General features: G+C 41.5%; 1 protein-coding gene across 1 annotated transcript; it reads right to left on the bottom strand.

Moving 5' to 3' along the window:
- Positions 1-3,615: 3,615 nt before the first annotated feature.
- LOC145361430 (transmembrane protein 236-like) lies at positions 3,616-11,902 on the bottom strand. The gene is made up of 4 exons (XM_080217194.1): positions 11,649-11,902; positions 10,165-10,237; positions 5,110-5,236; positions 3,616-4,238 (listed from the first exon to the last, which is right to left on the bottom strand). Exons 1-4 carry the CDS (start codon positions 11,900-11,902, stop codon positions 3,616-3,618), a joined length of 1,077 nt encoding a protein of 358 aa, XP_080073320.1.
- Positions 11,903-12,180: the final 278 nt, after the last annotated feature.

Raw genomic sequence — 12,180 nt, 5'->3', positions numbered from 1 at the left:
GGACCGGATGGAATGCATCCAAGGGTTCTGAAAGAAATGGCAGAGGTGATAGTGGATGCCTTGATGATTATTTTCCAAACCTTGCTGGATTCCGGGGAAGTGCCGGAAGATTGGAAAATGGCTAATGTTACGCCGTCGTTTAAGAAGGGTGCCAGGCAAAAGGCGGGGAATTATAGGCCGGTTAGTTTAACGTCTGTTGTAGGTAAAATGTTAGAATCCGTGATCAAGGAGAAAATAGCGAGGCATCTTGAGAAGAATTGTTTGATAGAGCAGACGCAGCACGGTTTCGTTAAGGGGAAGTCGTGCCTGACGAATTTATTGGTATTCTATGAGGATGTGTCTAGGGCGGTGGATAGAGGAGAGCCGGTGGATGTGGTGTTTCTTGATTTTCAGAAGGCGTTTGATAAGGTGCCGCACAAGAGGTTATTACAGAAGGTTAGGGGACATGGAGTTGGGGGTAGGGTGTTAGCGTGGATAGGGGATTGGCTGTCAAATGGGAGGCAGAGAGTGGGGGTCAATGGGTGCTATTCGGATTGGCGGATGGTGACTAGTGGAGTGCCCCAGGGGTCGATGCTGGGGCCTCAGCTATTTACCATTTATATAGATGATCTGGAGGAGGGAACCGAGTGTATGGTGTCGAAATTTGCTGATGACACCAAGATTGGTGGAACAGCAAATTGTGCGGAGGGTGTGGAGAGTCTGCAGAAGGATCTAGATAGGCTGGGCGAATGGGCCAGGAAATGGCAAATGGAATTTAATGTTGGCAAGTGTGAAGTTGTCCACTTTGGTAGGAATAATGGTAGGAAGGACTATTACTTACATGGCGAAAAACTGCAGCAGGCGACGGTGCAGAGGGACCTCGGGGTCCTTGTGCATGAGTCGCAAAAACCCAGCCTGCAGGTGCAGCAGGTGGTCAGGAAGGCAAATGGGATGCTGGCCTTCATAGCGAGGGGGATTGAATATAAAAGTAGGGAGGTCTTGCTGCAACTGTACAGGGCACTGGTGAGGCTGCAACTGGAGTACTGTGTGCAGTTTTGGTCGCCGCACTTACGCAAGGATATTTTGGCCTTGGAGGGAGTGCAGAGGAGGTTTACTAGGCTGATACCGGAGTTGAGGGGGTTGAACTATGAGGAGAGGCTGAATAAACTGGGCTTGTACTCGTTAGAGTTTAGAAGAATGAGGGGAGATCTCATTGAGACATATAAGATGATGAATGGGATGGATAGGATGGAGGTGGAGAGGCTCTTCCCGCTTAGAAAGGACAGTAGGACTAAAGGGCACAGCCTCAAGATAAAGGGGGGGCGGTTTAGAACGGAGTTGAGGAGGAACTTCTTCACTCAAAGGATGGTGAATGTCTGGAATTCTCTGCCTGTTGAAGTGGTGGAGGCTACCTCGCTTAATATATTTAAGACACGGGTTGATGGGTTTTTGATAAGAGAGGGGATTAAGGGTTATGGGGAGAGGGCGGGAAAGTGGAACTGAGTCACGACAGATCAGTCATGATCTTATTGAATGGCAGGGCAGGCTCGAAGGGCTAAATGGCCTACTCCTGCTCCTATTTCTTATGTTCTTGTGTTCTTACGGTAGGAAAAGACAGTAAGAAGTCTCACAACACCAGGTTAAAGTCCAACAGGTTTATTTGGTAGCACAAGCCACAAGCTTTTGGAGCACTGCCCCTTAATCAGGCGAATGGCAGTTGTGTTCACCAACAGGACATATATAGACACAAACTCAATTTACAAGAGAATGGTTGGAAAACTCAATCTACAAGGTAATGTTTGGAATGCGAGTCTTTTACAGGTAATCAAGTCTTAAAGGTACAGACAAGTAGTAAAGGCACCATCCTGTGCAGTGTGTGTGCAGGCAAAGGATGAATTACCTTCAACATCTTCACAGATTGCTTTTGCTCACCATTGCATAAAGATAATGACAGATGCAATGCTTAGGCAAGCAAAAGATTTCATTCCTCCTTCACCACCGATGACACTAATCCAAAGAATACAGTGCTTGTGTGCATTGCTACATTTCCCAGTGTTCAAAATGTGATAGACTGCATGCATGTGGTGATCGAAGCTCCATCATGCCACCCAAGGACATTTGTCGATTATAATGTTTTTCATTCTATCAAAGCCCAACCTGTGTGTGATCATCATTAATGGAACATGCAAATGTATGTAAGCTATCCTCAAAGTAGTCACAAGTTTTACATCCTTAGATACACGACCAAGTTCCACTGATGTTCTGTCCACTAGATCCATTGGAAGGTTCGCTTCATGCAGACAAGAGATATCCGCTAAGAGATGGCTCGTGATGCTGGCAAGGAATACAAGGACAGAGACTGCTCAAAATGTGATTCTGATGCTTGAACCATTCAGGTGGTTCTCTGCAATATTCTCCAGCTCATGTCTCACTAATCATCTAGGGCTGCCAAGCCTTAAACAATCTAGCACTCCAGGGAGGGGAGGCTCTGGCAAACGATGGTCTAATGGACTGAGACACATCCCTTGACAAGCTTCAGAAAGAGTCTGAGAACAGAGTGGCAGACAATGGTTATGATCCCAGCTGCTGTCAAAACTGGACAAATCAAATGCCACAGTGAAACATGGATAGATTCCAACTTTTTTTTTGAAACCTTGGAGGAACGTTATTGAATAAATTCACAGGAGTCTCTGATAAACTTTTAATGCAAAGAATACAACGTTTATTTAAACAAGGAAATTGAACTATATTACACCAGCCAAAAAGCTGGAAAGATCTCAATACAAACACGAGAAGACAATTCAAATTCCCACTATTCCTTTACCTGTGCAATATCTTTACAGACACATGAACAAGTGAAGAGTGTTCACTACTTGACACAAACACTTTTTGTTGAGGACTGGCACAATTTCAGACTGCTTTCCTTCAATGAATTCCTCAGCATTCATTTGAAGTTTCTCATCCAACTTGTATCTCTCCCCGAAGCACCCAAAAAACACTCTAAACTTGCTGTTTCATTAACTACAGATTAAAGAAATGAGTTCCCTAAACGTAGTATTCTTGTAGCATCTCTGCTAAATTATCACTTCACTGAGTGCCATAACTGATTATTCAGTCCCACTATCTTACAGGTCTTCTTCTCAAAGAATTTGAGGTTCTTGTCTTCTTTCTGACATGCATACTGAACCTCACTTTCTCAACTTGTGTCTTTTTTTCTATGTCAGTTTTGTTGGATCACTGGCAACGTTCATTGTTTCTATTAGAGGGAAGTCCTTGAGCTATCTATCATCCTGTTGCTTCATTCTTAAATCATTACCCATTGGGATAATGTTTCTCAGCAACTGTTTTTGGAATCATTTTCTAGGCAATAGCAAAAAGCAAACCAAATATCTCAATTCATTTTTCCCTTTTTTTCTGGGGCTGCATTGCATGTTTCAGTTCCTTCCGAAAGTGGTCTGCTTGAGCGTGAGAACTCATGCCAGAGGAACTGAACAAATGCCACACTACTTAATATCAGCACCCATTGTTGCTTCAAAATACAAAGCCACTGTATAAGATCAATGTCTTCTGGATTAACATTAGTACCAAGGCAGAATAAATATCAAAACATAGAATTTATCAACTGAAATGCAACTTTTAAAATCGTTGTACTTGGTTGAAACACTTACATTTTGTCACATAGTTGAAATAAATAAATGTAATGACAACAATAATGTTCTTTAACGGGTATAAAACAGGAGTTACAAATCCCATAACTCCAATCAAGCCAACACGAACAAAAAAGAATGGGAAATCCTGCAACATAATCGCCAATGAAGGTAAAAATGGATTTGTTGAATGTAGAACAATTCTTAAGAGTGACAAATAGCTAAAAATATAAATGGGATAAACCCATCCTGTTGTGATCACACAATTAAGGCCTGCAACTCTCACTAACTCTACAGTATCCAACCAATTAATGATACCTGATACAAATATTTCTGCTCTGTAGTCCTTCACTGCTAGCACTTTGAGCGAGGCTGGAATTTTATGTTCTAACGTGCTGTCCTCAACATTTGTCGAATGTGAACTGGATTGCAACTGATCTTGAGATCTGCTTGATATTCTTGGCACCACAGATGAAGCAAATTCATTTCCTGTCACTCCTGCAGCTGTCTGATTTTCTTGTGTTCTGTCTGGCCGCACAGCAACAGTTGAGATGTGTTCTATGTTTGTGAGCACAGGCCCATTGGATGCAAGAGCAGCATCACCACACATACCTTGACAGCACAGCAAATGCATTAGTAAATATAAGATGAGTTGCAAGGAAACAAATAGGCTTTAATTATTCTACATTTAAATTTTTGCATCTGAGACATTGACCATTTCTAATATATCATAGGGCGGCATGGTGGCAGAGTGGTTAGCACTGCTGCATCACAGCACTAGGGACCCGAGTTCAATTCCTCGGGTCACTGTGGGGAATTTGCCCATTTTCCTCGCGTCTGTGTGGGTTTCCTCCGGGTGCTCCGATTTCCTCCGCAGTCCAAAGATGTGCTGGCCAGGTTGATTGGCCATGCTAAATTGCTCATTAGCATCAGGAGAACTAGCAGAGTAAATACATGGGTTTACAGGGATAGGGCTTGGGTGGGGATTGTTGTCAGTGCAGGCTTGATGGACCAAATGGCCTCCTTCTGCACTGTAGGGAGTCTATGATTTTTTTTCCCCTTTTTAATCCCCAAGTTTTCTAATAGGTGTCAACAAAAAAAAATAAAACTTTTCACAGCTGGAGAAAAATGAACCATTGATGCGAAGAAATTTTGATTAATAATCAGCTCTTTTCAGAATATGTTAAAATAGCTCCACGTAAAATGTCAGACAGTCTCCTGCAGGGGTACAACAGACTTCGTGAAATTGTCTGGTGAATGGACCCAGTAAGAAAAAGTCATAAATTCAAAACCATTGGCTAAAGATCTCATGAGGAAATGTTTCATTTCAGAGTTGTTGGGATCTGTAACACAATTTGATTAAATTGTTACCTCGCAGGTCTTACTGTTATCACTTTTACCGAGATAATTTGCTACTATTGAAAATGTATGGGTTGCTGTCTTAAAGAAGAACAATCAGACAAATAAACCGCCAGTTCCTTACCATCAATCTTTCCAACCAGCTGCCATTTACGTAGATTTTCAGTGATATTGACAAGAATCAAGCACATTATGACCAGAGACACAGGGAGATCTGAAAAGTTGTGGGCTGTGGCTGAGCCATGCTGTACCTTTTGAAAAAAAATACGAATGACATATCAGCACAAAGTATTGAATCAGTTTCAATCCTGAGACATTTCTACATTAAATGGTAACATAATGTGTTTTCATTTCAAGTTGGTTTTAAAGTCTATGGCAGAGAAAATCTTGTTTACCGCTCTTTTAAACTGAGACAGCTATAATGTTTAAACTGCCCTACGTAAAAATACTAACACCTCTCCACTAATACCTTTTCCAGTTTTTGCCCAAAACTCTCTGCTATCACATCAAGATTGTTGGTGCTCATGTGTGAACATTGGTGTAGAAGGCATCATAGTGAAATATAATTGTGTTATCACCAGATTACATGATCCCATGCTGAATCCTCTCCCTGCTCCATGATACTAATCATTTTTAAGAGTTCTGCTATCAATCAAGTCGAGGCCGGTAAACTCAGAGTTCAAATCCAGGATCTTATTTGTCTCTGTGGCTCAATGCAATGTCGATGGTAGTCATGATGTGGACATGCCAGCGTTGGACTGGGGTAAACACAATAAGAAGTCTCACAACACCAGGTTAAAGTCCAACAGGTTTATTTGGTAGCAAAAGCCACTAGCTTTTGGAATGCTGCTCCTTCGTCAGGTAAGAGGGAGTTCTGTTCACAAACAGGACATACAAAGACACAAACTCAATTTACAAAATAATGGTTGGAATGCGAGTCTTTCAATGTGAGTGGAGAGAGCATTAAGCATAGGTTAAAGAGATGCGTATTGTCTCCAGACAGGACAATTAGTGAGACTTTGCAAGCCCAGGCAAGTCTGGGGATTACAGATAGTGGAACACGAACCCAAAATCATGGTTGAGGCTGTCCTCATGTGTGCAGAAGTTGGCTATCAGTCTCTGCTCGGTAACTCTGCATTGTCATGTGTCGTGAAGGCTGCCTTGGAAAATGTTTACCCGTAGGTCAGAGGCTGAATGTCTGTGACCACTGAAGTGTTCCCCAACAGGAAGAGAACACTCTTGCCTGGTGATGGTCGAGTGGCGTTCATTCATCCGTTGTCATAGCATCTCCCCAGTGTACCATGCCTTGGGACATCCTTCCCTGTAGTGTATCAGGTAGACAATGTTGGCCAAGTTCTAAGAGTATGTACCTGGTAGATGGTGTTCTCACGTAAGATGATAACATCCACGTCGATGACCCGGTACATCTTGCAGAGGTTGCTGTGGCAGGGTTGTGTGGTGTTGTGGGCACTGTCCTCCTGAAGGCTGGATAATTTGCTGTGGACAATGATTTGTTTGTGGTTGTGCAGTTGTTTGAGGGCAAGAACTGGGGGTGTGGGGATGGCCTTGGCAAGATGTTCATCTTCATCAATGACATGTTGAAGGCTTCAGAGAAAATGTCGTAGCTTCTCTGCTCCGGGGAAGTGCTGGACGACAAAGGGTACCCTGTCCACAGTGTCCCGTGTCAGTCTTCTGAGGATGTCGGTGCGGTTTTTCACTGTGGTGTGTCAGAACTGTTGATCAATGAGTTGAGCACCATATCCTGTTCTTATGAAGGCATCTTTCAGCGTCTGGAGGTGTCTGTTGCGATCCTCCTCATCTGAGCAGATCCTGTGTATATGGAGGGTTTATCCAAAGGGAATGGCTTCTTTAACATGTTTAGGGTGGAAGCTGAAGAAGTGCAGCATCGTGAGGTTATCCATGGGCTTGTGGTACAGTGAAGTGCTGAGGTGACCATCCTTGATGGAGATGCGTGTGTCCAAGAATGCAACCGATTCCAGAGAGTAGTCCATGGTGAGTCTGATGGTGGGATGGAACTTGTTGATGTCATCATATAGTTGTTTCAGTCATTGTTCACAATGAGTCCAAAGGAAGAAAATGTCATTGATGTATCTGGTGTATAGTATCGGTTAAAGGTCCTGTGTGGTGAAGAGGTCTTGTTCGAACCTGTGCAGGAAGATGGCATATTGAGGTGCAAACTTGGTCCCCATGACTGTTCCATGTGTCTGGATGAAGAACTAGTTGTTGAAGGTGAAGACCTTGTGGTCCAGGATGAAGCGGATGAGTTGTAAAATTGCGTCTGGAAACTGGCAGAAGTCGGCGTTGAATACAGAGGCAGTTGCAGCAATGCTTTCATCGTGGGGGATGCTGGTGTAGCGTGCCGAGACATTCATTGTGGCGAGGAGTGCTCCTGGTTCAACTGCTCCACATGTGCTGAGTTTCTGTAGGAAGTCCGTAGTGTCATGACAAAAGCTGAGGGTTCTTTGTACAATGGGTTTCAGGATGCCCTCAACGTAGCCGGAGAGATTCTCACAGAGTCCCATTGCCCAATACGATGTGTTGGCTGGGTGTGTTTGCTTTGTGTATCTTTGGGAGGCAGTAGTGATCTCCAACGCGGGGAGTATGTGGGATGAGAGCACGGAGGGTGCTCTGAAAATCCGGATCAAAGGTTTCATCAGTCTGCTGAGTTGACAAGTGTGTTCTTTGGTCGGATCTGCGGGTAACTGTCTGTAGTGTTCCTCATTGTTCAATTGTCGGTATGCTCCTTTGCAGTAATCCATTCTGTTCAGTATGATGATGGCCCCTCCTTTGTTTGCTAGTTTGATGACAATGTTGCGATTGGTCTTAAGAAGGCGGATGGCGTTGCATGGTGCTTGGGTGACGCTCAGGGCAGTCTTGTGAGTGCGGCTGACGAATCTGGTATTAACGCACTTCCTGGTAGCTTGGGCATACACATCGAGGGCAGTGGCCTTCCGGAGGAGTCCAATTCGAGGAGTCTTTCCTCTTCGGTTGCTGCACTGCAGATCTTTCTGTCGGCTGTTCCAGTTCAATGGCTGTCTCATTGTGTCCGCTGTTGACCACTTGGGGTTTGTGGAAGAACTCCCGTAGCCTCATTCACATGATGAATTCGTCTATGTCTGCTGTGAGACTGATGGGGTCTATTTTAGTGGTGGGGCAGAAATTGAGCCTTCGGCTGAGAATTTCGATTTCATCTGGTTGAAGTGTATAGTCCAACAAGTTGACAATGGACTTCCCTGCACTGGTACTGTTTTGTACTGTGGTACCGGGGAAGGCTTGGTTGCTGCTGGTGGTGATGCCGAGTTTCTCAAGTTTCCTGCTCTTGGTGTGCATGTAGATGGTGTAGTTCCTTTGTCTCATCTGCGTGGCAGAGTTTCATAGCTGATCTGCGTCCTGAGCACAAGTTGAGAATATGGATTCTATCTTGGTTTCCAGGATGCAGTGTTTGCTGTAGAGCTGGTGTATGAGGTGGTTGAGGAGTGTGAGAGAGGTGCGACGGCAAAGTTTCTCAGCGTAGTCTGTGTTATAGTCAGCCTTCACGACAATGCAGAGTCGCTGAGCAGAGACTGACAGCCAAGTTCTGCTCACATGAGGATGGCCTCAACTGGGATCTTGGGTTCATGTCACACTATCTGTAATCCCCACAATTTGCCCGGGCTTGCAAAATCTCACTAACTGTCCTGGCTGGAGATAATACACATCTCTTTAACCTGTGCTTAACCCTCTCTCCACTCACATTGACTGTACCTTTCAGGCTTGATTACCTGTAAAGATTCACATTCCAATCATTATTTTATAAATTGAGTTTGTGTCTTTATATGCCCTGTTTGTGAACGGAACTCCCACTTACTTGACAAAGGAGCAGCACTCCGAAAGCTAGTGGCTTTTGCCACTAAATAAACCTGTTGGACTTTAACCTGGTGTTTTGAGACTTCTTGCTGAATGCAAGGCATTTACATACAAATAAAATCATTGAGAAATTTCCGTGTATTTAAAAAGATTGAGTAACTTCAGTCATAACTCCTTTAATCTTCCTTGAAGTGCTCAATTTCTGCGATGAATAAATATTGCAAAGAAATTCAGAAAATTTCTCACTCAGTGGAATTTCCAGTGTATAAGTACATCAAATCATAGAGTCAGAGAAAAAGGTCCATCATGTTCACCTCAGCTCTCTGTAAGAGCAAATCAATTAATCTAATTTCCAGGCCTTCTCTGTAGCCCTGCAAGTATTTTCACTTCAGATAATTATCCAGATGCTATGATTGAATTTACCTCCACCAAACTCTGAGGTAGTGTTTTTCAGCTCCTCACCATTCGCTGCATAAAAAGATGTTCCTCATGTCACCATTTTTCTTCTAATAACTTTAAATAGGTGTCCTCTGATTCTCAAGCGGTTTCTCCCTATCTCTTCTGTTCAGACTTCTCATGATTTTGAACGCTCTATCAAATCTCCTCTCACCCTTCCCTACTCCAAGGACATCAGACCCAGTTTCTCCAATCTGTCAATGTAACCGAAGTCCTAACCGCTGGAAATATTCATCTTTGAAAAACAAAGTGACTAGCAGGGTGGACGTCAGAGTGACATTGTGGGAGCCACCCCTTCTCTTTTACCCCCCACTATTAGCTGAATGATAGAGAGGAGAAAACTGATGGTCAACACTGTTTTTCCCACCTGCTGCACCACTTTGAATGCATATCGGGTGGAAAGAAATACTGTACTTAACACTATGCAGTTGATCACATACCTTGGCGCTAACTGTTGACATGGTAAATTGAATTCACTTGTGATTTAATAGGAAGTGTCCTTGAATAATAGCAACCATGATCTGAAATAATCGGCCAACAGAGGACATGAATGAATTTTTATAAACTAATTCTGCAGATGGTTTGATTACTATTATTACAACAACTCAAATGGTAAGAAGTCAATTAACTGCCACCATGTAAGTGTATGTTATTTATAATATCTCATCTTACGACAATTTGGCAATAAGTCAATTAACATGTAACTTTAACCTGGTGTTGTGAGACTTTTTGCTGAATGCAAGGCATTTACATACATATATGAAACCATTGACAGTAATATTTACATTTTTTCAACAGATCCTGAATTCTAGGAAGAAGCACATTACAAATGATAAGCAATTAAAGAATCTATTACCTGTGAACCTGCAATTATAAAGCCAAAGCAAGGTAGTGTTGTGAAAATCAGGTGCATGAGCAAGGCTGGCTGCCTGAAACACAAATAAAATGGCCTTGGCTAAATGCTAATATTCCCAGAGTATTGAAAATAGTGTGGTTCCTATCAGAAATGTATTCAATATATTCTAATTACTTTTTTCTTTGTAGAAAAACTAGGCTGCAATTTTAAAAACTTAAATAAATTTCTCACACCGGAACTTTTTAAATTAATCAGTTAAAGCTATTTTCCTAAAGGCTAAGGTGAAATTAGGATAAGTGTCAAAAGAAAAGGTATTAAATAATGAGGACTTGATATAGGATCACCCGCTGACCATAGGGGTGAAACTGTTATTAAATAAAAAGAAACTTATGAATACAACATGTTTTTAAAATGTTATTAGTTCTAGTGCAAACAAGAAGTTGAGACATTGTAAATCATGTTTATAGATTTTCTTCTAAAAATTCTTTTAAAAAAAAGTTTAAAATTCTGGACCTTCTGAGGTTCTCTTCAGATTCTGGTCAGTCATCAAAAATGGACATATCTGCTTTGCTTTTCAGTCCCCAAGAAGGGGTTTCTATACAAAACATTAATATTTCTTTGCACGTGTTGATGGATCCGCTACATGGTGGCAATTTTCTCTATTTTTATTGCAAAAGTCATCGAGTTACTCAATTATTTGAGTTAAACAATGAATAACAGGTCTATCTGACAAAACATAAACTTGCAATCTTTAACTTCAGGATAAAGAAAAATGCAGTTACTTAATTATTTGTCATATCCATAGGTTATTTCAAACACTTACAATTTTAAATTGTGTTGGCTAGAAAGAGAGGCAACAGAGCGACTAATTTATTTGCAGCTAATGCTATGAAGGACCAGCTTTTCCTTTAATTACCTGAGAGTAAATCACAGAGCCATAATTTAAAGCCTAGTCTCTGGAATGGTTGAGTTAAATGGTAAATGTGAATATAATTAAAAGACAAAAAAAGACCACTTGTCTCGTCATATTATTACATGGTGTAGATGTACATTAAAATTTGTCTTATCCCACCCAAATAACAGCTCAAAATAATAATCCCAACTTCAACATCTTAACTGGTTCAGAAAAAATGAAAACAACACACAATTAAAGGCTTCCAATTTAGTGCCAAATTATTGTTACACATTTTGGACTGGGAACTGAACAAAAACCAGCAAAATTAATTTAACAGCTAGCAGAAATATGAAATGTTCATTCCATCTGTGTGGACCTAAACCTATGAAGAGCATCCATAAGATTGCCACACATTTTACTGGCCATTATCCTGGAATTAAAACATTCCTGAGTGCCAGATATCTGTGACTCTGTCTTTCATTTTCTATTTGCTTAGCCTCAGCTATATGGCATTGTAACTGGAATGAAAAATGGAGCCAGCATTCAAAAACTGTATGTCACACATTTTGAATAATTACAAAACACTTACCATTTTTTCACATTGAACAGAATGCGTTTCTTGAACATTAGAACCTTCATTGGAACCCAAATGATCAAAGACACACAAGCCACATAGGCCACCGAACAGGCCAGTATGAGCTGATATGATTTTAAGTCCCCTGTTGAATCTTTCTTCACAACAATGGAGGCAAATCGTTCTGCAACAATGATTGTCGGAACAGACAGAGCAGCAAACTGAAGGATTTCAAAGACCACAAACTTGACTTTCTTTCTGGAAATCATTCTTTTTTAAATTGTAAACTCCACTCAGCTCTAATGATTTCAACAATTTATGCCAGCTCTTTGTACTCTGCCTAACTTTCTTTGCTTATGTTTACTGCAATGATAGGCTAGATACAGATCTTTATTGTTTGATGGCATGAGCACTTTATCTTCTGCGTCATAAGTATGTTATTAAATAACTTAAATTGCCAGCTATTCTTTGAAAGTTTCAAATATACAAAGGTAGTTTTAAGAGGTTTATATTTGCATTAGTAAATATGAGAAATAAGGTATGGTTT

Source organism: Carcharhinus amblyrhynchos, chromosome 2, assembly GCF_965287045.1.
Source record: "Carcharhinus amblyrhynchos chromosome 2, sCarAmb.v2.hapA, whole genome shotgun sequence".
NCBI lineage: Eukaryota > Metazoa > Chordata > Chondrichthyes > Carcharhiniformes > Carcharhinidae > Carcharhinus > Carcharhinus amblyrhynchos.
This window is presented reverse-complemented; position numbering and strand designations above follow the sequence as displayed.